Genomic DNA, 26,940 nt, shown 5'->3' on the forward strand with positions numbered 1-26,940 from the left:
AGGATGAACACTGAAAGGCTCACAAACGTTTATTTGTCTTTGCCGACCTTCAGGATGCCCTTAGCCTTGATTCTGACCTTCAGACTGCACTCACTTGAATTTTCAGACATTGTTTTGACGGCACTTTATCAGAGGGCTACCCATCGCCTTCAGCATATCGTTAAACCGTTTGTAATATGTCATTAGGTTCTTAACAATTCCTCTGAATGAATGCTTGTGGTTTAATGTCAAAAAAATCTTCGAGTAGGAAGAAATGTTGTGAAAAACAGCCATGGAGGCCCTTAATTTCTTTACACCCTGTAAGTAATCTTTTCCAGGCGCTCGTCATCATTAACACCCAAATCATTTTGTCTTTTACCACGTACTTCTCTATCTAGATAAACTTCGCTCCAATATAATCCCCGAGTCAAGAAACATTCAAATCGGGTAGGAATTTATTGCCAATCTAATCTAATGGGACATCAAAAACTGCGAACAAGACAATTCAAACACTGTTCCATGACACTTTGAGTCCATTGCAATGATGAGTAGAATGAGGGAGGAGAGGGGAAGAAGGAGGGCGTGTCTCAGAGGATCTCTTCCAGAATGAATTTACTCGGGATGCTTCATGGTCACACATGTGTGGGCCGGGTTCACATATAATTGGACACGCGCTCATCCTTCTTCAAGACCATGACCCAAAGCGTGGCCAAGCCCAGACCAAAGGCCCCGGCCATGCCGCATTTCCGCAGACCCGCACTCGATTTATACAAGGCGCCGGTCAGGCCGCCCGTGACGATGCTCTTGATCTCGTCGTCATCTTCGTGTTGCAATGAGATGAGACTGTACAAGGAGCTATAGATCACGGCCACCGTCCCAAGGGAGTTGGAGACACTGCCTCCGGATTTTAACGTGTAGTTCGTGACCTGCGTTCGCCGCAATCGACCCTTCATGTCGGCCGTTTTTCTCATGCCGTCGAAGAGACCGTAGAGTCCGCCCACGGTCGAACCGATAATGACTGACGAACCAATGGCCGTAAAAGAGTTCTCCATGCGGCCGCGTTTGTTATCCTGTAAACGAGGGATCATGTCTTCATTGGAGATGTGCAAAAGATGCTAAAGCAAGCGACTAAAATATGAACTTGAAGAACAAGGACAATGCAGGATTACCGGTCAATATTAGAAGAAATAGTTTTAAGGCCATGAAAATTTGGTCCTATCATGTCCCATTGTAGTCAAATCGTTAACTTAAAGCAATGCTCTATAAAGTATCGACAATGCAAATTCATGTGAATCTAGAAGAACGAAAGATGCGGCGATGTTCAAGCAATACATTAGGAAAATCAGTTACTTAGGAAATCAGTTTTAAACGCTATTTCTTGGCTAAATGATGGATGATTTTGAAGATTCAATTGGGTCATTTGGACAATCTTAGGCGACTGGGACTGATTTGGGCCGTTACTGGCTTTTTGATTTCGCTAGCACTACCAAAGACCATATACTATATACTCAGCACATATTTCATTCAAAAACTTTTCTGACAATTTTTTTGTGTTTCAACCACTTGGAACAAGATAAGCGATGTTTTCTCAGTAGAGACGCGTGTAATTAATGCCATTCGAAATATGACATTCAGACCCGTCCAACGCTTATAAACTCGGGGACAACCTTCCACTTCATTTTATGGGAGCTTCCATCACGATCCTATTCGAAGACGTCCAAGGCTGATGCTAAAAGTGTTGGCCTTCTAGCATTATTTGCCCATCCCTAATCATGACGTCATTGGGCTGTGTGCCATTTCTGCCCTTTTCATGTCCGAACCAAACTTTTAACATGGGCCCACTGACTCACCGATAAACGTCATTCTCCACCGATTAGTTGGCGGTGCTCATTTTTAAATTGGTGACAAACTGTTAGAAAGGTTTGGAGAGAGACCTTAAAGGCTATTGATATCGTGTTAGGTTAGGTAAGGTTAGGTTAAGTTTAAAACAGTAGCACCGCCAACTAATGGGTGGAGAATCACGTTTACCCAGACTCACCTCGTTGAGGATGAATTCGGGCGTGGCGGATTGGAGATAGGAGGGATCCACGTTCAGATAAGGCGAGAGCTGAGCCGCATTACTCCGTTGCAACGAGCCAAAGAGGTTGCCCATGGCCGCAGAACCGCCTCCACTCTGATTATCCATGTCCACCATCATCAATTGACTCCGGAAAAGTCTGAGCAAGGACTGAAAGAGACCAAGATGGCCAAACACCCCATTCAACACGAAAACTAAACCTCTTGGATGGGTCAGAAATCCATGAATTGGACATGAGTTCAAAGAAGAACGGTAGCGATTTTAACCAGGGTGATGTCTAAACCGATAAATAACTTTACAAGGAAGTATGGTTCACAGCCGGATTAACTACGTAGGCCAAGACCAAGCAGACCCGTTATTACGTAACAATGGGCACATTGTAAGTACTAAAGATACATTGCTAATTCATGATACTTATGGTGCGTGATAATCAAAGTCCGAATGAAAATGCTTTACGTACTCGAAATCTTGAGGCAAAAACTCAATTTGATAGAGGATCCCAGCTCTTTCCACGACTTTTTCGGTCCCTCTCGTGGACAGCGTGGCCAACGCCACAATTCGGCATTCCTGTCAAGCACTATAAAAACCATTTTGTCAGTCAGAACATGAGTCGTCGATATGCTACTAACGTAATGTTATGGTGCGTTGGGTGCTGAGCTATCAATCTTTGAAGCTTCTGATTGTCGTTTGGTGTCTCTGGCTGACCCCTTGAATTCGTATGGTAGCATCAATGTGGTCAGCCTGCCAGCTAGAAAAAGCATGAATTCATGCTGAGAGAAAGACAACATTGAGTTGCTTCTCGTTGGCGGCAACCTCTCATTTGAGAAGTGACTTTTTGGGAAATCAGGGCCTCCAAATCCTGGTGCTTTGGGCCTTCAGATTGCGCTGAAAATTTCAGACGGGCGCTGCTATCCGGGAAATTTTTGTGCCTTAAACACACAGGAGATAATGATTAAAAGATTTCTTGAACTCGATGACAGACGTGAAAATATAGTTTATTTTTTAGGGTTTTTGCAGTGAGGAAGAAATCACTTGGACTTGTAATCATGCCAAAAAACGTGACAAATCAAGATCATATGCAATTTTAGAAAAAGTTGATAGCAGAACAAAGAAATTAAATGGCTTAGATATGGGCTGTTGGTATACAGTCTTTAATAACTGTCAAAGATCAGCACAAAAACAGGACTCAAAAATTCTCAAAAGACTTACTTAACCCATCTTAATGAGAATTTGAGGCGGAAATGGTGAAACTTTCGTTTTATCGACAAGTAAGTAAATATATACGGTTGAGCAACTACTGGTGTTTTTTCTTCTATACATCTGGAGACACTGATTGATGTGCATTATTCTATGTTCTTAAGCTTTTTAAATTGTATAATTTTGAGAAAGGACACGAAAGATATATTGGGTGCTTGAAAGCTGAGTTTGCAGCACTAGACGTAGTAAAAGCTAAATTGTCTTAAGGTATATAAGTTCGAGAAACTGAACCAACGAGTACTATTGTGATAAATAACAGCACTCAAACATTCAATGTTTTTTTAAAGGAATGCCCAGTTCGAACTCTCATGAATTTGGTGCATTTGGAAAATTGAAAAAACCGACGATTAATAGCACAAAGTGATTGCGTTTAGGGACAAATAAGTAGGTTGAACGGTGCTTTTGTCGGTGTTTCTTAACGGAAAAATGTTCAGAATATGTAGTCATGCGTAAGAGTAGCTAAAGGACATTATGGTATGTCCATTTTTGTTATTAACATATTTTGTGGAGTTATCAATCAGTAGTAGTATATTAACAAAAATACAGAGTTCTAACTTCAGTCTTTATTACAAAGCGAATCACTCATTTTGCCTAAGCAATGGAGATTAGGAACGGAACTGTACATCATAAAAAATTAATTATTAAACAGTGTTATGGACGATATGGCAAGTCAATGAAACGTGTTCCATTCTCCTGTTCTCGCATTCACATTTTCTTCCAAAATCAGACAAGCCAAATCAGAAAACACATTATGTTACAAAGAAAATGTGATAGATCACGAGAAAGACGCGTGTTATATGCTAAATTCTCCTTTTTGCTTCGTGATTGAATTCCAAAGGGATCTAATTCCATGATCAAATCTATTCGTGAGGTCTTCTCAACGAGTAACTTTTTCCAATCCTCGCCGTCCATTCTTCATAACCTGCTAGTTCACCGACAAGGTCAACCCCGCTCTTCTCACCTTTTGGATAACGGGACTGGTCGGAGTGGACTTGGAGGCGTGGCTCATTCTCCTCGTTCTCTACCTGGTTTCTGTCCACATCCTTGGTCGGCCTCTCCAGGACGATCTCCCATTCATCATCATTGCGTCCTCGCCCAAGGCACGTGCCCCCGGGTCCCCGTCGCAAGAAATTGTCCACGAGGTCGTCGAAGAAGTCATGGAGCATGCCGTGCGACAAGCTGAAGCTGACCCCATGGAGGTGGCCCCTGACGATTCAATCAGAGGTCCTATCGCCGCCGGTAAAAACTACTTTGTAATGTTCGAAAGATCGAGGTGTCGTGGATTATAGAAAACGTACGTTGAAAATGATATCTAAGTTGGCCTGGCGCCATCTGATCCGGATCGGAATCAGATAAAACTCATTGAAATGTGGGTTTATTCATTCAGTTTTTATACTTGAAAGATACTGAGCTTCAGAGAATCTATGAATGTTGGAAAACTTTCAAAGCAAGTTCTAGCCTTAAGTTTCGCATGCCAAATCCATCTTTGGTTGCAAACTCATCGAAAGGCTATTCCCATTATCCTGCAACGTTTCAATTGCAGAATGAAGTTGTTCAAAAATTGAAAATGCGCCTTCTTTGATGAAGTTCTGACATTGGTCTAATATCTTGGCCCAATTTCAGAACATTGTTTCCTTCAACAAGCCAGCAAATTGAAAGAAATGCGAAATTCAGTATATGCCATGAGTAGCTTGGCATCCAAGTTTTAGTCTAAATCAAGGAGGTTTAAATTCGCCTTACCCAAATGATTGAAATCGCCCCGCATTTGAATTTTTCTTGCGTTTGCTTCAAGCATTTGAGGACAATGAAGTGGAAAGTAATGGTGTCACTGGAATGTTTCAGAGATAACTTTAATATTTTGCGGCCCAATAGTTACCTGTCAAGGGATTAAATTACAGTTCACGTGGTCATTTATTCCTGAAAGGAATTGTTCAACTAATATTGCATATTAGTGAACTGCCACATTTCCATTCATTTAGATTGTTTGGGGGTGTGATTGAGGATTTGATTTTGCCTTTTTATTACCTAGTCTGTATTGAAAATTAGGCCAGTGACATCCCATGAATATGTGCTGACATAAGTCGTCAGACTGATGTTGCTTTGATTAGATAAACTGCCACCAATTAGGTGTCGCCCCATTTTTTCAGGTCTGTGGCAAATTGAATTATATGTGTTTAACGTGACATTTTTTAAGGTCATTAAGATCTAATGGGGCGAGTTACCTAGCTCTAAAAAAACGGTCACTGTGTGTTTCTAATAGTAACCCATAGATGGCTCAATCTAGCCCTCTAGCTTGATCTGCTGGAAGATACAGGCTGGAATGTGGCCCCTGCTCGACACCGAATTTTGGGTGTTCATGATAGTTAGATTAGGTGTAAAGAGGGAGAGTTAAATTTAGAAAAAGTAGGACTCCAAACCAATTAAAGAAAAAAAACGTCTATCCAACCAAATGGTTGCTCTATCGTTCTTGATGTAAATGTGTTGAAAAATAAGTGATCTCTTCAAAAAGGAACAAGTTTTTGGAAGATTCAATCACTCCGCTAATATACCCCTTGGATTTGTAGAAAATCGGACGGCGGGTTTCATTCCCGTGCCCCTCCCGGGTAGAGCCAATCGCTTTGGCGATTCTGGCTCCCATTTGCTCAATGTTCTCTTCTCCATGGCATGGACGGATCGGATTTTGACTGCTGGATTGGATAAGCACAATCAAATCATGGCCAGAAAAGACGGAGTGGTGGCCTTGTTTTACCGCACTTTCCTGCATGTGGCCGCCAGTTTGTGGACCATGGCTCAAGATGTGTATCACTACATCATTGCAACAGCCTCGGAACGACTCCCAGAAGGTGAGACATCATCCTGTCTTCCAAAACAGACGCGTGATCAATTAACTTGCTATGTGGAGTCTGTTAGGGTGGCTGAATGTGACACATAGTTGCCAGGTTATTTAATGTTGAACACTACCGCAAAGTGAAATTCAATCACGATCGATCCTACTGAAAGTCAGATGTTATTTCATTGTAATTGGTACAGAACGCCGCCAAACCCTCGACGAGCAAGACGGTAATGCGTCTTTTAAAGTTAACTGACCAACAGAAATCTGTCATATTAATAGTGGCCTTGCACCTGTAAATTGCACCTCCTAGAGAACTACCTAAAACGTAAAAAAAATCAATTTTTGGCCCAAATATTGTCACCCATTTCTACACTCCAAATCTCAAAACTCCACAGCTCAAAACCAAAAGAACAGTTCGTGTTGAAATACGAAATTATGAATGTGGAAGTAAAAATCAAAATTACATTAGCCCTATTAATGCAATTATTTTGGTCAGTGGCCATCTAGCGGTGTAATTTTAAGAATTTGATTTACAACTCTTATTGTAATTCGACAAGAAAAGAGTAAAACCCAAATTATCATGTCTGGCGGACCAAACCGGGTCCGCCACACAAGGTGGTGACTTTCGAAACAAAAAATCAGCCTTTTGAAATTGTCTCCACAACAAGTCAATTTAGGCTCATTCTTATCCATGATGATAATCAAACTCCTTAATTTTAGATTTTCATTCCGTAAAAAGCAATACATGGTAATATGACATAGTTTTCTTCCTAAAGGCGTGACGAAGAGAATGGTGGACACAGAAGAGCGAGCGGTTAGGGCCCTTGTGGAGTGGGATTCAGCCGTAGCCACCCGATTGAGCGACTGGATCACCAAAATGGAACATTTCTTGGAGATCTCTTTGAAACGTTACCGCAAACGCATATTTCACCTGGCCGAAGCCCTGAAGCCTTCCACTCTGATGAATAAATATTGGATGGGCAACATGAACAAGCCAAAGAATGCTAAGAGGGCGCAAGAAGACTAGACCGACGATTTTTTTTATTCTACACCCCCATAATGAGCTGTAATCACTGTTTAACCTGTATAATTTTTGGACCATTTCCTTGAAACCATTTCACGTCTCCGCTTGGAAGAATCTACTCCTTTATTCTCTTTCATCATGCAAGTAGCGATTATCTTTCCATTATTTCAACGCGAATCCAAGATTAGGTCACTATAGCTCCTCTGAACTGAAGGATTTTACATTTTGCCTTGGCCATGGTTTGCCTTGGAACCATTACAATTTAGACCAAGGACTGATAAAAGTCTAAAAGTAGAATTATATATTATATATTTTGCTTTGAGACCCCTGCATTTTCAGCAAGGGACTTACAGATAAACTACTGCGATTAGAGGTAATTTTTTTTGAGAAAAATAACCCAAGGTGTGAACACAAGGCATTGCCTCGTGTTCTGAGGTCAGTGAAAGAACGATCAAGGTACTTTGCTGAAGTTACTTTCTACAATGGTTGATATAAAGGAACATAAATTTCAACAGAGCCCTACTTTGAAATACATATCTTAAATCGATGTCTTCGAAAGGAGCAGATGAATATGTACCGTGAAGATCATGGTCGGCACTTGACGGGTAAACAATCAGCAGCACGTGTTCATGGATAACAAAATCTAGTCCCGTACAGAACAAGTGTCTCCAAAAAGGAATGTCTTTATTGCCGAAAATGCAGTGCGGATAGGAATATGGTAGTGATGTGTACTGACGGGAAAAGGGCAAGTAGCAAGTCATCACAGACACCCAAGTTCTACTTGTTCACAAGCAAAGCTTGGCCAATTACTAGAACTTGGGCAAGCTTAACCCAAGCGGAGATCCGCTTCTAAACTAGGGGGCCGAAAAAATCAGCTCAGGAAAACCAATGAATTGGGAATTTTTTGTTCACAGTTAAAGTCAGATTGCCAGACACAAACCTAGCATTAAACCAAAGCCACGTTGCTGCGTCACTGTTGGTGCACATTATTGCTTTTCCTGTATAAGTTGATTTAATTTGCCCTGGTATAAAATTTCAAAAATAAGTTTGGCCACACCATTTTCCCCTCAAGTGTCTGTGTACAAACCCAAGTTGGGGCAAGTTCCTACTTGGGCAAGTTAAGCACCGGACTACTTGCCCTGTCGGTGCTCGCTTCACGTGGGTAGTGATGAGATCAAATAAATTTTCAAAATCAGGATTGCCGAAAAGCTAGGAAAATCGAAGCACCAACCGTCTCCCACTTAACATAAAAGGTTAGGTTTGACCAAAAAGGCAACCCTGTTTTGATGGAAGAAAAATTAGGGTTACTTTTTGTGACTAACTAACGGGTTTCCGATATTCCGCTAAGGACGCCACATGCCTCTGAAAATGTAAGTGGTAGCTCTAGTAGCAACCTCCCGTGATTATTTATTTGATCCCATCAGTAGAATATAGTAGGGAACGATTTACATATATTCGAAACATATCCTGAATCATAGATAAATTTCAAAATCCATGTTCAGAGATCTGAATCTGTGATAGGCTAATTCAATCACTTATTGTCTGATCTACTATGGTAATGATATGCTTCTTAATGGTAAGATTTGCATGCTTGTGAGAACATTGGCAAGAGGGAAAATTCTAATTATCTTAGCGGCAAGGAAACGTATTTCATTCTTATCTAATTTTTTAAAAAGGAATGCAATTTCCATTTCTCTGTCAGTTTATATGTACACAATCACTCGAAAGTGAATCTGATCAGTAATTGTGTTTGAATTTGCTGATTGATATGATGATACCCGGGTATTGAAGGTTGGTCTGGAATGCTTTGGAGGAAGTTATCCAGGTCCTCTTTAAATTTGGGGAGAGGATTTTTTTCAACATAAAAGACTTGAAGGGAGGAGGGCAGTTTGTTGTCGAGTCTTGGGCCTCTCTCAAGAAATGAGTGGCTTATGTTTGATTTAGCAGTCGCATTCTTGTTCTAGTTCCAATGAGGTTGGATACATGTAACATGTTCTTTGTCTCGTTGGACGAATTTGCTGTCCGTTTATGTATGGGACAGCTCATGGATACATTTAAATATGGCATGCCATTTGTGTCACCTTCGGACATTGTACAGGCGTAGATGTTGAAGTCAATCCCAGTAGGAGAGTTTAGACATTCCAGTGATTTGCCGAGTGAAGTGCTGGACAATAATCTCCATTTTGTTTAGCTCCCTATAAGATATCGGCTCCAAATCAGTGAGGCATAGTCCAGATGGGGTTATACACTGAATTTGTAGATGGTAACCATAGCTAAACTATCCCTGGTCTTGAAGGTGCGTAAGGCCCAGCCTGCCATCTGAACAGCTTTAGTTACCTTCTCACTGAGATGAATATTGAATCTTCCATCATCCTGAAGAGTAACGCCAAGGGGTCTTTGATGCAAGAAAAAATTTCAATCTCAGCTCCCTCATTATCTAAATAATGTGGAGGGAAAGCCGATGAGCCATCTGACATGATCTGGAATTTGGATCCATTTAGTTTCATGTTGCTTTCGTCGACCCATTTCTATACATTACTAAGGTCCTCTTAGAGAAGGGAGCAATATTGGCCATTTCCACTAACAATGAGCTTGGTGTCGTCAGCATAAGACGAGATCATGCAATTCTTCACCTGGCCAGGTAAAGGTGAGATGTATAGGATAAACAGTATTGAATAGAAGCCCAAAAGGTAGGATAATTTTTTCTAGTATTAGAGGTCTTTACCCAACTTGTGTAAACTCCATTTTGGAACAGGGTAATCAGACACCTCACATACACAGGGAATAATGATTTTGCAAGACATTGAGAGCACCGCAATGTTTCCAAATTTGTGGCAACCTCAAGGGTTAAGGGTCATTTGTGGAGCCAATATACCAATGGCTCATAAACGAGAGCCAAATCTATAAGCTTGGCCAAAAATGACACCCCAAAAGCCAAGGTCAAGACTCGTGTCCCATGGAGCTGACTAAAGTCTTGAACCATCTCTAAAACATCACGCAAACAATTTGAATCGCATAGGCAAGCCTGGATACCTCTAGTCATACGCACAAAATTCTTCAATTTCCCGGTAGTCCATTAGTCCAGGGCAAATAACATCCCACAACATATCTACAACCAAAGCGATAAAATTCTCCTCCATCTTCTCAAGACTGTCAAAGTGCGAAGCCTGCGCTTTTGAGTTTCACTTTTCTGATGTAACCCTGTTCACAACATTGCTCTTTCATGTGAAGTGTCGTCTGCGATCCCAGTCTTCAAGGTCATTTCTGGCCTTCATATTCCTCCTCCCACCCACCCCATGTGTTGTTCCCTGGTCGTAGCACGCCTCTTTCCTCTCGGGTGTCTATGACGTGATCATGTTGAGACGACCTTGGGTGGGCTTCTGGTCTGTTGTGAAGGCTGCTTCGAACCCCTCCTTCCCCATACCACGTGTATCCCAAATCCCCGTTCAGTCGTCCATTGGGGGGCGGGTGGAGGTGGGCGTGCGATCCTTTCATTTCAGTAGCGCATGGCAGGCGGCTCAAAATTACTATCAGGCCTTGGGCGTGTCACAGAACGCCTCCCCGAAAGAGATCAAGAAGGCGTATTACGGTCTGGCCAAGAAATATCATCCGGATGTGAACAAAGACGATCCCAAGGCCGCCAAATTGTTCCAGGTATGTACTTGAATCGGAAAGATTGTTGCGGTGCGACTTTTTTGAAACTTAACCTAACCCTATCAAACCTAACCTAACACGATATTGATAGCCCTTAAAATCTCCATCTAAACCTTTTAACATTTTGTCACCAATTTGAAAAAGTGACACCGGCAACTAATCGGTGGGGAATAACGATTATTGTTAGTGAACGGCCGGTCAATCGTTCATTTGGGAAACCTGGGCGAAGCCATGAACCACTAGATAATGGACGGGAAGGCCAGGGTCGAGAATTGACAACTTTCGTTGAGTCCATCCATTGCTTTTCTATTCAATGGACACTGATCTCGGGTCAGTACGGCTCGAGGTTTCGAATTTCAGCTCGATTGAAATAATGTGTTAAAAGTTATGTTCCCTTTAAGTGCAGAACATACCTCTACAGACAATGAATAAGCTATCCCTCTTTTGGTAATTGATAACAACTAGAGGGCTACTTTAGTCATTATGTGGCTGGTTGTATTACTGCATTTTGAGAGGGCAAAACTACTGATTCAGAAGCTTGATCAACATGAATAGTGAAGTTCGTAGTCTCATTTGAAAAAGAACGCAATGGGTTCACTCGCTATCCCAAAATGTTGATTCTAACCCCAATCATCTCCGTCCATTTTTCAGTGCTTGATGTTAAAACGCTAAAACACGGACTTGTAGAGATTATGGGCTTGCAGCGGAAAAGCTAACATAGTATTGCCTGAACCATTCATCTGATCCTAAATTTAGGATAATTAATACAATCAAAAGATTTGACCCAATAAGTGAACTTGGCCAAGTTTGTGCTCAACAATCTTTGGCCACCTCTCGGTCAGCTACATCAGCTTTCCACGTTTTAATTTCGGAAGGATCAACTAAACAAAGAAATAATAAAAAGGGATTAATGACAAAATTTCTTATGATATGAATCTATTTTGTGCAGTACCCAAACCGGCTGATTTGGTGATTTCTCAGGAGACCTAAATTTTGGGTAGTGGAACATTGGAAAAGTTGGAATGTCTAATCGTTTTGGCCCTAGTAAAGAAGTTATGATTCTTCTACTTTAAATACATTTAGAGAACACTAAATGGAAAAAAGCCAAAGGTAGCTGCGTACCACCAGTTCGGATTGAGATCACTTTCTTTATATCACATCATGTGACAGTGAATCATTTGATGTTAAATGTCATAGAGTGGAAGGTTAATCTCTGAAATGCTTCAAATAAAAAAAAAAAACTATTTATTGCGAGATATTTCTCATTGGATCATAGGTCTTTTACAATGTTTATAGTATATACATCTATTTCGTCCCATTCTGGGTTCTGAACACCATTACTTTTTGCATGCAATTTCATACCGTGTGGTTAGATGTCTTAATTTCATATGCCGTCTACATATGTCGGCCAAGTTTCATCAACTGTCATATCAAATCATTCTGTAACGGCATCCTTGGCAAAGCCGAATTCGGTGCAAGGGACTAATTAATGTATGTGACGTGTATGTGTTGTGGCTCCTTTTTTAAGTGTTCTAAGTTGACGCTAACAGGAATTACATTTGTTGTAGCGATAAACTGGAGGCATAACACAGAATAATTTTAATATCTTGCATTAAACAGGGGAAAAGTCTTTTTTGTAGACCTCCTTACCGCTCCTGGGAATGTTTTGCTCAAGAGTTCGAGATGATCGATTTACATTGTTATAATATTTATAATCGATATATAATAATAATAATAATAATCGAACCCATAATGGGACGTCCTAATAGTATACATAATATATATATGTGTGTCAAATCTTAATCCAATGAGACCCAAACTCGCAATAAAGATTTATATTAAAAAATATATATATATATATATGACTTACAATGGAGGGATCTGGTTAGTCCTTAAAATACAGTTTATCAGAAATTTTGGCTTAAATTCAATGCCAATTGAACCATCGAAAACACAAATAACTCAATAGGTGCTGAATATATAATGACTTAATTTCAATTTATCTGGGTGGGCTCTCAATATCCCCTCATGCCAATTTTCTAATTCCATTGTAAGATTTACAATAAAAAAGACTGCTCATTTCGGATTTGGACAAGAACTCGAAAATTATCGCATCGTATCAGATAACATCTTAGAATTATTCACTTGCATGCATACCTTTTTTTGAAAGATGTTCACATTCCTACTGGATATGCCCAAGGATTTGTAATACGGCAAAGATCATGTGCAAAAGTGTTCGAATCGCCCCCAACGAGTGTGAATATTACGGTTGACTGAATTTATACGTTAAACTTACCGTCAGAAATGGTAGTAAAAATAACTGGCCAATTGCAATGGTGTGTTATACCACGGACCTCTAGAAATATGGACTGCGAACGAGCTTGCCGGCAAATCGGCCTGCTCTTGGTCATAGCAACTCTGAGCCACTTTTCGAATTAAAGTAATAAAATAACAAACGTAGATCTCTTCAATTAACGGTAGGTCAATTTTATATCATTTACATGCAAAGTCGATCGTTTCAAAGTTATGTTGCTAAAAGCTTATGTAGCTGACCAAGAGCAGGCCGAAAATTCAAATTTTATATAGTGTTTACTACATAACTTTGAACATGTCTCCTGAGTTCCCTAAGCATAGTTTTGAGCTCAAATTTGGCCGAGTTCATCTATTCAACAAGATCTTGTGGTCGCATGAAGTGCTTATTTGGAATAAGATGAGCGGTTTAGGAGGTAGTATATTTTTGCTTCCGTTTGCAGTCCATATCTCTAGAAGTCCGTGGTTATACGCATAATGTATGTGTTGGCTACTTACGAGTGCAAGTAAACTTTATCTACCTTTGGCATTTCTATTCTGCTTTCAGCAAGTATCAGAAGCCTATGAGGTTTTAAGTGACCCAGGCAAGCGACAACAGTACGATCGATTTGGAACCTCCTCCGATCAACAGAGCCAACAACAACAACAACAACAAGCGCGATATTCGTCCCAAAGACCGCCCGGTGCTCGATCGCAGTGGAGTTACCAGGTATGTACACTTCTGTAGGTGACTTTTTTTTTGGTTTGTTTTTTCACGGGCTTTTTCTAACCGCGAAAAGGAATGTAATCCCCAGTGCTATTAAAATGAAAGGTTATAATTCGTCTATTTATTACCTTTCAGACTTTTTATAATATTTAGTCTACCAACGAGTTCGAGTGATACTGTTTTTGGGATGCAACGTTATTTTGAATTGGTTGGATGGAAAAGTGAAGGAAACGAAATATTTTACATTTTTGTCGGATATCCTAAAAAAAGGAAGAAATTCGCACTCAATTTTCAAAATAGGTATTGAATGCGTAAATTCGCAAAATGTTATGGAAAAAAACTATTTTCTATTGTTATGACATGATATTTATTTTTCGACAATTTTTTAGTCACACAAGGCCATTTATGTTACGCATATCTTTCATTCGTATGAGACGATACCATTCATTTCCTGTTCTCTAGTCAAACGTCGACCCTGAGGAGTTGTTCCGCCAGATCTTTGGCGATCTCCGCAACTTCCAACAAGGCGCCAATCGTCGCTCGGATTTCGGATTCGGCACAATCTTCGAGGACTTTTCCAATTTTGGGTTCGGCCAAGCTCAAGAGACCGTCGTTCATCTAACCTTTCAAGAAGCTGCCACAGGCATCCAAAAGGAGATCGACGTGGTCGAAGCATCCGGATCGACTCGAAGTCCACGGGTCGAGAAAAAACGTTATACTGTGCCGATTCCCGCTGGAATCGAGGACGGACAGACCTTGAGGATCAGTTTGGGCGGAGCTCAAGAGGTTTTCGTCACTGTTCGTGTGGAAGAATCTTCTTATTTCACCCGTGAAGGGTCGGACGTGCACACCAAGGCCGATATCTCGCTTTCTCAAGCCGTCTTGGGTGGGATTATCCGGATTCAAGGACTCTACGAGGACTTGAATATTCGAATCCCGCCGGGAACCTCGTCTCATTCTGTGCTCACGCTAACCGACCGTGGTTTTAAGAGCCCAAATTACGGCTACGGCAACCATTACGTCCAGTTAAGAGTCCGGATCCCCACTTTCTTAACGGCCGACCAACGAAAACTCATTGAGGAATTCGCTTATCTCGAAAAAGAGACGCCGGGAACCATCGAAGGGATCGATAAATACGGATCCAGGCCCAAAAAGAAGCCGAAGAAACCGGATCCCCAACCGGAACCCGAACCTTCCCCTCAAGATACCTCTGAAGAGCCTGAAGAAAAACCAGGCCTGATTCAGTCCCTCAGAAACAAACTCAAATCATGGCTGTAAGCTTCCTACGAATTTTGGGACGAGCACCCAAAAGATTCATCCACTTTTCCGCCATCCAAAACCACCCAGAGTCTCCTGATTACTACACAGTGCTAGGTTTGAATCGAAGTGCCAATGTGAGAGACATTAAAAATGCCTATTTGAGCAAAGCTAAGAATTATCATCCGGACAATAATAGCACTCCAGAGGCTGAGGTAATGTTCCATCTCATCGCCGAGGCCTATGATGTCTTGGTGGATCCGCAGAAGCGACAGAATTATGACGAATTCGGAACGGTCGGATACACTTTTGGGGGGCAAGCGAATGGTCCCAGTCGACCCAAAGATCACATGACTGAGACCCCTGAGGAGATCTTTGAAAAGATCTTTGGCGCCAGTAAAGCTCCCGAGATGGATGACCACAAAGGTCACGATTTTGCCGACAGTTTTGGGGGATTTGAGAGCACTCGAGAATACTTGGCAAGCATGAGCTTTGAAGAAGCGGCTCGCGGAACCGACTACACCATGGGTCTCTGTCTCCGGATTATTTGTCCCAAATGTAAAGGGGATCGAGCCGAACTAGGATACACGTGGAATGTGTGCATGTTTTGTGAAGGCACAGGTAGACACAAACTGAATGTTTTACTTTCAATTTTTTTCACTTTTGATGTGTGTGTTTTTCTTTTGAAGGGACTGAGACTGAGAAAATGGGCCACGTGCTCACCCGGAGAACTTGCACTTATTGCAATGGAACCAAGAAGTATGTCAAACATAAGTGCATGGAGTGTGAGGGCACTGGGCAAGTCATCCGGAATTTTAATTACAAGTAAGTGGGTGATGAGCGCTCGCTATTATTCCTCATTTCCTCACAGCCAAGGAATAATCCGCATGGAAACATTTCTGCTACAACATATCGAATTCTTTGTTGCAAGTCGTACTTTATAGCGTGTTTTGCAAAAATTTTGAACCAACTCCAGTGTTTAGGTGCGCGCCTTATTTTATATAAATATAGAGTGATGTGTATCCTTCAGTGTTGTGGTGAGTTCGGACTCGAGTCCGAGTGCGCTCGAGTCTTTGACACAATTTTAGAGAATTCATCTGGACTAGAGTCCGACCTCATCCCAAAAAAATCTTTATTTTTTTTCTACAGATTTCGTCAGAAACGGGCTTTTTGTTCGTCATGAATAATTTGCCCATGTAAAGGAGCAGAATTGAAGAATGATTTCATTAGCCTTGTTTTTTTTTGGTTTGGTTTGGTTTTTCAGGGGCTTTTCTAACCGTTAAAGGGAATGTAATCCCCAGTAGTATTAAAATGAAGGTTATAATTCGTCTATTTATTACCTTTCAATCTTTATATGATATATTGGGTCCACCAACGAATTTGAGTCGTTGAATGTAATTTCAGCAAAACAAGACGAGTCCTTTTTGCCTTACTTGAGTTGAGTGAAAAACTCAAGTCCTCGTCCGGACTTGGCGAGTCCGACCAAAAGCCAAAAGATTAAAGGGCTAGCCCCAGCACTAGTATCCTCCAGGTCATAACTTGGGGCAATTTTTATAACACACTTTTTGGTTAGATTTTGAAAATCAAGGAAATCAAGTACAAAATAGCAACGAGTTAGTATCATGTTGAAAAAGGTGCAGAATGTATCTAGAAGCACACAGGTAATGACTTCGAGAATACGTGAAAAGTTTTCAAGCAAAATAAAGGTCGCCATGATCATTTTGAAAGTAAGTAAAATTACTAGTTTCGCCTCAAGAAACCTAATTTGAAACTTTTTCCTCCCCCTCTAAAATAAGATTTTAACTTTTTAGCTATGCATGGTATCCCGAAATTGAGTTCCTGTCTAAAACCAACACTTGTTCGACTTCAGCTCTTCATTGAATATTTACATTAAAAAGTTTTAAACAAACTCATAAAACCAATATTAGCCACTAGTTTCATGACGAAGATTATACATAATCACTTGTATTCGTGGCCTTTGATTTAAGAACTTGCGTGACCTCTAGGCTCAATCGTTTAGGGCTTCTTCCAATTCACCACTTATTGTTAATTCATTAGCATTGGTTCACTTTGAAAGCATGGTTTAGAGTTTGCGCCTTAAACTAACGACTATTAAATAAGTACGTTTCATATCGAGCACTTCTGGCCCAAATAGTTGCATTGTTAGCAATATCTGTCTTAGGCCCCCTCACAATTGAGATGGTGGCTTTACTTGACGGACGTTCGTGCACAAGAATCTTACCAATTATGTAAAGCTATTCTTCAGGTGAGCCTCATATGTATGTTGTTCCACGTGTCGCTCTGAATCAATCATGTTGAAAGAAATCTGGAAGAGCTATTCACATAAACACATATTTTACCAAGTGGTCAAAGAAGACACGAAGGATAGATTCCAGAGCAAGCGTACATATACAAATCGTACAGCAAGCATGTTCCTTCAATATTGCTCATGAATCGCTACGTTTGTTTATCTTCAGAATCCCAATTCCACCCGGAACAGAAGACGGCCAAGTGTTGAAATACCACATTAACCCCGAGCTCTTGAATATCACCATCGACCACGATCCCTATTTCTACGTCTACGTCACCGTTGAGCCTCAAAGCTGCTTCAAACGAGAGGATCTGGATATCGTCTCTGAAGCGGATATCTCCATCAGTCAAGCCATTTTAGGGGGAACCACCGAGATTCGAGGTCTCCACAAAGAAGAGCTTGATGTCACCATTCCTCCTCTGACTAGTAGTCACAAGCAGATCACGATATTTGACGAAGGAATCATGCGATCTGATCGGAGTCTCAAAGGTCATCATCACGTGAAGATTGGCATACTTCCGCCCCAAAGGCTCACTCCCGATATGAAACGCATTTGGCTGAAATTCGCTAGTTTGGAGGCCTTGGAGGACGGTGTGGTGAATGGAGTGGAACATGAACTAGATCATAAGTATAAGACGGCAGTGGTTGAGCCGAGTGAAGTGAAAAGGACGTTTAATGTCAGGGTCAAGACAAGTAAAGAGCGATATCTGGCCCAACAAAGAGAGGGCACTTGGCGAGACAAGATTCGGGAATACTTGGAAGGAGCTCCATAAGGCCGACATTGCAGCTTGATATTCATTCAGAACTTTTGACTAAATAAACAAACTCTGTGAAAGAGGAATCGGTAAAAGGTCATCTGTGAATTGTTTCTGATCCTTTATCATTCTTTTATTTTCAGGCCTTGAAAGAGGATGTGAATTCTAGAGCTCACCTTTTGGTGTTGTTTAAATGCCTTCATGGTATAAAAAACTCGAATGCTTATTTTTTATTTTTGAGTTCAATGACCCTTTCTTGCATTATCGCATTTCAGACTTGCAACAACCTGGCTTATACCAAAGATTACCAACAGTCAAATTAAAAGACCAAAAAAACTACTTTCAACATGGAGGCAAATGATTTCAAAAAGTGCAAACTATACAACAAGAACCAGTCCAATCCATTCCACATTGAGGCGACTTATGGCGGAATCCCTCAAAATCTGGTGACAAACCTCATAATTTTGTCTGTTCTCCTGGCCACATTTCTCGTTCTCCGGAAATCGGCATGGAAACTCTTGAACAAGATTGTTCGGAAAGATGATGTGGAACGATGGACCCACATCTTCTTTGCCTTCACGGACCATCTCCGACACCCAAGACACAGTCATCATCGATCTCATCTGGATGAAACTGATGGTAACCCAGAGGCTAGTGAAGAAGATCCGGTGGATAGGGTGGCATTGCAACGTCAAAGATCAGTGGGCGACTCTCGCACCTTTGGAGAATGGCTCAAGTCAATTTTTGTTCTACCCGATGAGGATATTGAGGATCGTTGTGGGAGTGATGCTCTTCAATACATCCGTTTCATCCGTTATATCATTTTGTATCTCACCATTGTGGGCTCCTTGGCCATTGGTGTGGTCCTTCCTCTGAATTTTCAAGGCTCATTACAAGGAGATGTGAGTTCTTTCGAGCACACCACATTAGTCAACCTTGACCCAGACTCCGAGTTTTTGTGGGTCCATGTGATCCTCTCCTTTGTATTCTTTCCCTTGGCCATTATTGTGATGCGGAAATTTTCTGTGGATGTGGGGTTCCAGGATGTGAGTCTGGAGATCAGCCGCACAGTCATGATTGAGAAAGTCCCGCGATACCTTTGCAAACGGGAAGAACTTGAGAGACATTTTCAAGAGGCCTTTCCTGGATCAGAAGTTAGAGAAATGAAGTTTGCCTTCAATGTGAACAGACTCCAATCCATTCACAACGAGCTTATGGACGCCAGATCCGGGATGGAGTACTGTCAAAGACATGAGGCCCTTGAAAGACCCTCATTTCACGTTTATGCTGCACCATGCTCCCGATGTTGCATCTGCATATGTTGTTGCTTTTGCGCCAAACAGGAAGCCCTGGAATATTATACTGAAGAGGAGAGTCGCCTACATGCCGAATTTGAAACTGAGAAGGCAGCCGCCCTTCAAGAGCCCTTGGGCATTGTGTTTGTGACTTTTAAGTCTGTGAATATGTCCAAGAAAATCTACGATTCCCATCGGAGGGGGTTCTTCACTCTCAACTTTCAACCTCCAAGATCCTCTCTCAGCAAGATACTCAAGCCACACCAATGGAAAGTGACCTTTGCTCCTCCTCCTGATGACATTTATTGGGAAAACCTCAGTGCTGGCCGCAGATTCCTCTATCTCAAAAAGATCATCATCAACATTGGCCTGTTTGTCATCACATTCTTCCTGACCACGCCTGAGTATTTGGTTAGTCAAACGGATTATATTATCCAATTCTTTGGCCAAGGTCTTCAACTCCCTGCAGCTTTGGTAGAATTCATCCCCACTCTCATGTTATGGGGATTTACGGCCTTTATGCCTCTGCTTGTATCCTGGAGTGATCGGTTCCTTGGCCATTGGACACGGTCAGGAGAGAACCACGCCATCATGAAGAAGACCTTCTGGTATCTCCTCTTCATGGTTGTTTTCTTGCCCACTTTCGGCTTCACCACCGCCCAAGCCAGCATCAACTTCTTGTTCACTGAAAATAAGAATGACACTTACCGCTGGGAATGCGTGTTCCTCCCAGACTCCGGCGCCTTCTTCGTCAACTACATCATCACAGCAGCTTTAGTAGGAACCGGTTTGGAACTAGTTCGATTCCCGGAGTTGTTGTTCTACTGTTTGCAAGTGTGCTGGTCCAAATCCGAGGCCGACATTCCTGCCATTCAAAGGGCCATGAAGTACGAGTTTCGCTTTGGTGAGCAATATGCCCGGATGATGCTCATGTTTTGTATGACCATGATGTACTCCCTCTCCTGTCCACTGATAGTACCCTTCGGGTGGCTCTATTTCGTCATGAAGTATTTTGTGGATCGTCACAACCTTTTGTACGCGTACAAGCCATCCAAGATCAACAAAGGGGTCCATTCCACAGCCATCAGCTTTGTGATCCTCTCCACGTTGGTCCTGCTGTTTTTCATGATGGTGTTCACCGTCATTCGAAGTGGAGGATTGTCGGAACTCACCCTCAAGTCCAAAGCTGAGATTGTCCTCTTCCTTCTGGCGGTGAATATCTTTTCGGCTCAGCTGTGGTCCGACACGTGCAAGAAGTTCAGTCCAATTGAATATTTGGAATGTACGTACTTAAGAGAGTCAGAGCTGCACAATCGAGAGCACATTTACTTGCCAGACATTCTGAAGTCCACGAGTGAGAAATACCGCCAAAAGGAGTCCGACCTTCGAGCGGAAGAGGAAGAGCAAGCCGCGAAATCCATGGCATCACAAGATTCCCGGATTCAAATCATTCATGATGAACATGGTATGAGTGACAACGAAATGTGCATGCACCTCCTCTGATTCATGCACTATGCATCCGTACAAAAAGGCACAAAAGGCACACACATAACAAAATCAATGGTAATGTCTTTTAATGAGAGACTTAAGATTTCCTCTTTGTTCAATTCATTTCAGGCAATGTTCGCGAAATTCAAGAGGTATCGTCGGATGAAAACGTTGAAACTGGAGATCAAGCTATTTAATCCAAGAGTATATAAGCCTAAATTTGTCCCTGCAATAGCTTAGTCACAGCTTGAAGCACAACCATCACATTGTAATGATGCTACAGATATTTTTTGTCGCCGACTTTTCTCATCTCGCTCTTTCTAGAAACGTTCTTTCTTTCAAGTTCATGTTATCAGCGAAAAAGTGAATAAAAATTGGGTTGCTAAGTTGAGGTTGTAATCGCCGTCATCTTCCTTGAAATGAGAATTCAATCGCTGGATTGTGATTCATCAACTGTAGTATTCCCTAGTCATACAATACTTCAATCTTTCTTGGTTCTTCTTTCACTAACATCTTCATGTAATTCATTTTTTTATACTTGTTAATTTCGTGGAAGTAATTCGGTTGCAGAAGATGTAATGCGTAAAAAACATGACGAAAACAGAACAAGGTTCCAGTGTTGACAAATCTACTTTGCAATTAAGAACAAACTACATTAGTTGGCACTAAAATGACACACATTGTCCATCTGAAATTTTGAGCCAGACTTGAGTAAAGTTTTGGTCAAAAAGAGCAAAACAGATCCAACAACTCTAGTTCGTTGATAAATCAGAAATATGACTATAAAGCAAAGCAACAATTATGAAACATTTATCTTCAAATGCTGGTACCGGTAAATAAGTCCGAAAAAAGGAAACTATTTTGAGTTCGTGTGGTAAGTCAGGGACAATGAAGTTGACAAGTACCTTCAAAATGTAATTGCATGAGTCGATTCAATTGAAACTATTCGTTTCAAATGCGATGATTAAATTTAATTATTCTGAATTGTTTTTCAAATGTACTTACTTTCAATTACTCCTTTTTTTAAATTACTCAATTCTAAGTGCAATTAACTAAAATTAGTCGGTTCATTTCGGAAGTAATCAATCCCAATTGCTTGATTTTCAAATGTAATTAATTACAACTACTTGACTAACAAAATGCAATAAACTGTTTTGCATGCCCTCAAGCCTTCAGGAAAGCCAATGATGATACTTCCTTCATACCCCAACAATACAAATTAGGTATCCACATCTTTTGCCGAACTCTTTTCTATCCTTCAAGGCCTTGGCCAACTAAGAAAAGTATCAACCCGCAGGTTCCAATTTTTCATCCACCCCTCAATTCCCTCGTAAGGGCAATGCAAACTCGACGCGTCGAATCTTGACTTTGTACATACGACGCGTACAGTATATCCCCCCGGCCCATCTTCGTCCTGTTCAATTTCTTAGCCATGAATAACCTTGCCAAAAGCCGATGCTAAAGTAGCTTTGGGCGCTCGAAGAGTCGACAGTTGCTGCACTACCAGTTTTCGCATCCATTTCGCAACCAAGGCTACATACAGTGAAGACAGATCCGTCGGATAGTGAACATCACAATTGGAAGTGCTTCCCGATGAGTCTCTAGTTGCTATGTAAACCAAATGTTCAATCCCACAAAGACATGAATTACTGGGCGTTCTTAGATACCTCCAGTTCTCGAATAAGCGGGCTTATTATTTTGGGTTCACGTCACTTTTGAGCTTACCTTTTTTCGCACATCTCTAACAAGATGCAGGAATGTGTACTTCTAAATTCTTGGCAAACAAATATCTTTGTGGGATTGAAGCCAATTATTCAGTGTTAGTTAGTAAGTTAGGAACGTTTTCCTCACAATAATCATCATGTTGAAGTGGTCAGTGCCATTCGTGCTTTTGGTGTCCAATGTGATTTTGATCCATTCGTCGAAATCGTCCAAGTGTTCAAAGACGGAGTTAGCTCAGTTCTCGAATGAATATGAGCAATGCCATGGACGGGCTCTTCAAAAACTCAAGACTGGCACGACCATGTTGGCTAAAAGATTCACCAATCCAGATGAGATGGCGTAAGTGTCTGGTTAGTCAAAGAGCTTATTAGAGTGGTGTTCTCAGGCATTGTCGGCTCAGCTCGGTCATAATGATAGATGCAAATATAAACGAATTCCTTTTTTAAATCCAAGATCTAAAGGTGCAAGTTTGGATTGGTGACGTATTTGAATGCACTTAAAAAAATAACCAAAATATGTCTGCCACAATGGAGTACCCCTACTTGGTTTCGTGAACGCAAATTTTAAAATCCGACAGTCCTAAATTTTACACAGTCGCATTTCAAATTGCGCGTTCACGAAACTATCTTATACTCTGAGTAGGTGCAACTGGGTAAAAATCGCATGTCAAAATATGGACTCACGAAATCATGCGGGGGTGCCCTATTTCCTTCATGATTTTTGTGGTGGTGTTATGTCAACATGTTGGATATATGGATCAGAGTACAAAAAAGATGAAATATAAGGTCTTATGTAACTCAAGGTCAAACGTGATATGATTTTACGATAATATTGGCCTTTCCAAATCATGCTAATGTTGGGTAGACTAGCTTTGGTGACGTGTTGGTTGAGCATCAGCTATCCAAAAGTAAACCCTGGTTCGATCCCAGCCTGGCCAAGTTCAAGCTTCTGTGTGGCATTTGATTGCAATATGAATTGCTGCTTTGAAAGCTTAAATTGGCAAACCTGCGGTCATTCCTGAGTGTGAGGTGATAATTAATGTTGGCTGTGACGACAATGCTGGAACATCCGGACATCCCTAAATTGGGACAATCATCATCAGATGGCTGGGCGAGCCAGAGAACTACCATCTTGCTTCATAACAAACAAACAAATAAAGATTATGTTGGGAAGGTACAATAAAGCTTCCTTAGAGTGTAAAAGTCAAACCACTATTAGATTATCCTGATGACTAAGATTATTTAAAAAGCAAAAACTAAAAGAACAACAAAAATCCCTGACATGATATTGACAAGTGACAGTAATGGCATTAGATAGCATTTTTGAGATTACTAATTGTTGACTTTTTCATTGCAAAAAGACATAAAAATTCTTACCATTGTGTCTATTATGCAAAGGGAGTTTTGCTTAATTCTTGGAAAAGTTTGTCCTAGACTGACCTATCTCATCTCTCATATGGTGCTTTAGAGCCTTAAGTTTTGAGGAAAATACCCAAAGGCATCTCAGCACTTTCCTCTCTTTCAAATCATTTGCAATAGCTTTGATTATATTTCTGCTTTGAACTCTACCTCAGATTGAATATCGCATATGAATAAAAACACAAAAGAATTATGATTTTCAAAAATGTCAACACCACTGTACTGGTCATCTTAGTATTGAGAGGAAGAGGGCATATGCTGGTCTTCAAAGAATCCAAATACTGATCAACTGTTATAAAGGTTGGCAAGACATGGTTTGCGAGATAAACTCTTCCAGAAAAAGGTAGAAAACATCAACAAAAAGGTGACTTAAATGTTATGAAATTTGCCATAACAGTATAACTTATTTTTTGAACAAAAACATTGTCATGGCCAAACATTCAGCCCAAGAAAACACAGAAAGTAATGACACTGCCCCATGCTTTCAATTGGGTCAAAAAAACTGTCACTTGGAAACAACTTTGGGTAGTATTGGCCAGCATTAAAGTAGAATCAACAAAATTTGGACAAAAGTTTTGCAATGAAAAAATATATTACACATTACTCAATAAAAAATGCGCTATTTTCTTTGGTAGCTTAGACACATTGTCCTAGATGTTGGAAAATATTTATCTCATAAACGTAAGGTTATGTCATTAGCTATTCTAATTTTATTTAATCATGTAGACTGAATAATGGCAGGAAATTTTCAAACAATGACAATAAGTGCTTTTAGTATTTCAAATAAGTTGTTTAAGCCACTTAAAATAATGCAACAATAGTAAGTTGTTTTTATTCCTGAAATTGATTTTATTAGCAAATGTTTACTTCTGTAGTATTGTTGCAATTTTGTTTGCTTAAGAATGGTGTTACATTTCCGACAATTGGAAAAAGGACAACGCACTTTGTTTACTGATGGGCAACTGAAGACAAAAAAAAGGAAACAAGAGTTCCATAACTTTTTTAACTCAAAACAGATCATTAAATTTGATATTGTTAAAGACTATCACTCACAACAATTCAATCAAAAATCAAATCCGATCCATTTTTTAACAATTCAATACAAAAGCAACGCCAAAAAAGGTTGACAAAAGAATTTTTTCCCCAAATGGTGAATTAGATGATTTGTCCCAAATTTGACGAAAAGGTAAATATTCTTTTTTTCCTGCCTACCTTTTTTCCTTTTTGATTTCAAAATATGCCCGTCTTCTGATTTTCATTGCCTTACTCTTCCCAAAAATCAACATCAACACCTTCAACGACCAAAAAAGCTATCTCCATATCTCCACTCTAGTCACCTCATTGATTGAATTCCCAAAAGTGTTCTCTATCCGAGTCAGAAGGCGTTTCTAGCTCAAAAAAAGATGCTTCAACGAAAGTCATGGAATACGTACAAGTGATGATAAGATCTGATTGCTGCTCAGCTCATAAAGAGAATGACGATGCATGCACCATGTATGGTTGTTTAGGGTTGAACGTGATGGTTGTGCCGTCTTCACACGAGAATGCATTACATAATCCATGACGTCAAAACGAACAGGTTTTCTAATGAAGAGGCACAAGGGGCAACTTATGTGTGGGCCTGAACTTGAGCATGTCCTGGTCTTGGCTGAACTTGACTCATGAAAACTTGTGAATTATGATACCGATTGTTGGCAAGGATTCAGCTAAAAGGGCGGTTTGACGTCACGGACCTCGTGACCATTAGGTCACAATATATTCCATTATTTGCAAACTGTGATTGATTTTTACGGCGTTGCCAATGTTTTTTGCCAAATTCAAATGCAGAGAAGAGGAATTGAAACTTGATGTGAGTTCTATTACCATAGAGCCATTCAAACAAAGAGGTAATCTTTGACCCTGACGTAGGAGCTTGACCTTGGGGTAATATGTTTAGGGTTGCACCAGACAGATTGTAACTGGTTTATTACTCAATAATGCAACCAAATCTCACTGCAAACGTATTTTGAGGTTAAAATGTGATTAACATTGATGCTCTCTGGATGGGATGGGCAATAACTCACCAAAGATTGCCTCAAATACCACATAATGACTTCTTCATAGTTATGCCGAAGACCACTTGAATACAAGCCTATTTGTGATGGAATGATGAATGCAGCCATGTCCACCTACAGTCCGCCTACCGAACAAAAATGTTTTGGTTGTTATTGATCAAATAATAACTGTTTTATAAAAGACTTAGAATTATTACTTTGAAACTTTGTTATTTTTTACCTTATTGTGTCACTCAACAGTATGGCAATAGTTAGAAGCAATGTTGACCACAGTTATGACATGCATTGAATATTGGCCAAAGACCCATTTTCCTACATAACTATTATATATGACGGTTTAGAATTGTCGTTGAGCTCGTTGATGATATTCAATTACAATTGAATAACAATTCTTATTGGTTTCTTGACGATGCTACGTAATTATAGGGTCATTCAAAAGAATGATAGTAATATCCATACTATTGATCAATTCGTGGGTATCAAATCAGATTTGGACAAGTTTTTAAACAAATATCATCAGATCTGTCAAATCTAATTTGCTAGCAGTCATAAACAGTATCAATAGAGCAGATAACTGGCCTTCAACTTTTATGGAGCTCCAGCTGAGAAGATTTGAACCGTATTTTGCATCTTAAAAGCAACCAAATTCGTGGTAAATCCAGAATGAACCCAAGATCATCGTTTCTAATCTTAAACGTCAGACCAAATTCCTTGGAAACATCCTCCAAGATTTAAGGGTTATTTCACACATAAAGCTGAAGTGCAATTCATTATCGGTAAGAGAATATACATAATAGCTT

At 40.5% G+C, this 26,940-nt stretch overlaps 5 protein-coding genes across 7 annotated transcripts in view; 4 read left to right on the plus strand and 1 right to left on the minus strand.

Annotated features, from left to right (window-relative positions):
* Positions 1-412: 412 nt before the first annotated feature.
* Positions 413-2,633, minus strand: LOC131882557 (mitochondrial import inner membrane translocase subunit Tim23-like). Its single transcript, XM_059229745.1, has 3 exons — positions 2,517-2,633; positions 2,018-2,206; positions 413-1,049 (listed from the first exon to the last, which is right to left on the minus strand). Exons 2-3 carry the CDS (start codon positions 2,174-2,176, stop codon positions 633-635), a joined length of 576 nt encoding a protein of 191 aa, XP_059085728.1. The 5' UTR covers positions 2,177-2,206; positions 2,517-2,633; the 3' UTR covers positions 413-632.
* A 1,582-nt stretch (positions 2,634-4,215) lies between these two features.
* On the plus strand, positions 4,216-7,314 carry LOC131882558 (uncharacterized). The gene is made up of 3 exons (XM_059229746.1): positions 4,216-4,552; positions 5,878-6,156; positions 6,923-7,314. The coding sequence occupies exons 1-3, from the start codon at positions 4,471-4,473 to the stop codon at positions 7,171-7,173; spliced, it is 612 nt and encodes a 203-aa protein (XP_059085729.1). The 5' UTR covers positions 4,216-4,470; the 3' UTR covers positions 7,174-7,314.
* A 2,986-nt stretch (positions 7,315-10,300) lies between these two features.
* On the plus strand, positions 10,301-18,306 carry LOC131882560 (uncharacterized). The gene is given in 6 exon segments (XM_059229750.1): positions 10,301-10,824; positions 13,682-13,843; positions 14,303-15,115; positions 15,118-15,718; positions 15,787-15,922; positions 17,575-18,306. Coding segments are annotated over 6 exon segments (2,619 nt in total). The 5' UTR covers positions 10,301-10,524; the 3' UTR covers positions 18,182-18,306.
* On the plus strand, positions 18,227-21,332 carry LOC131882559 (calcium permeable stress-gated cation channel 1-like). 3 transcript variants are annotated; one of them, XM_059229749.1, is made up of 4 exons: positions 18,227-18,367; positions 18,439-20,362; positions 20,435-20,923; positions 21,076-21,332. In XM_059229749.1, the coding sequence occupies exons 2-4, from the start codon at positions 18,511-18,513 to the stop codon at positions 21,141-21,143; spliced, it is 2,409 nt and encodes an 802-aa protein (XP_059085732.1). In that variant the 5' UTR covers positions 18,227-18,367; positions 18,439-18,510; the 3' UTR covers positions 21,144-21,332. The 3 variants fall into 3 exon arrangements, with proteins under 3 accessions (XP_059085732.1, XP_059085731.1, XP_059085730.1); XM_059229748.1 differs by having other exon boundaries at positions 18,439-20,998; XM_059229747.1 differs by having other exon boundaries at positions 18,439-20,923.
* Positions 21,333-22,424: 1,092 nt separating this feature from the next.
* LOC131882826 (uncharacterized) overlaps positions 22,425-26,940 on the plus strand; it is a 10,128-nt gene continuing 5,612 nt past the window's right edge. Inside the window, exons 1-2 of the mRNA XM_059230103.1 lie at positions 22,425-22,558; positions 22,771-23,007. Of these exons, the coding sequence (XP_059086086.1) occupies positions 22,808-23,007 (200 nt within the window). The 5' untranslated portion in view covers positions 22,425-22,558; positions 22,771-22,807. The remainder of the gene's footprint in view (positions 22,559-22,770; positions 23,008-26,940) is intronic.

Source organism: Tigriopus californicus, chromosome 6, assembly GCF_007210705.1.
Source record: "Tigriopus californicus strain San Diego chromosome 6, Tcal_SD_v2.1, whole genome shotgun sequence".
In the NCBI taxonomy this organism is placed as follows: Eukaryota; Metazoa; Arthropoda; class Copepoda; order Harpacticoida; family Harpacticidae; genus Tigriopus; species Tigriopus californicus.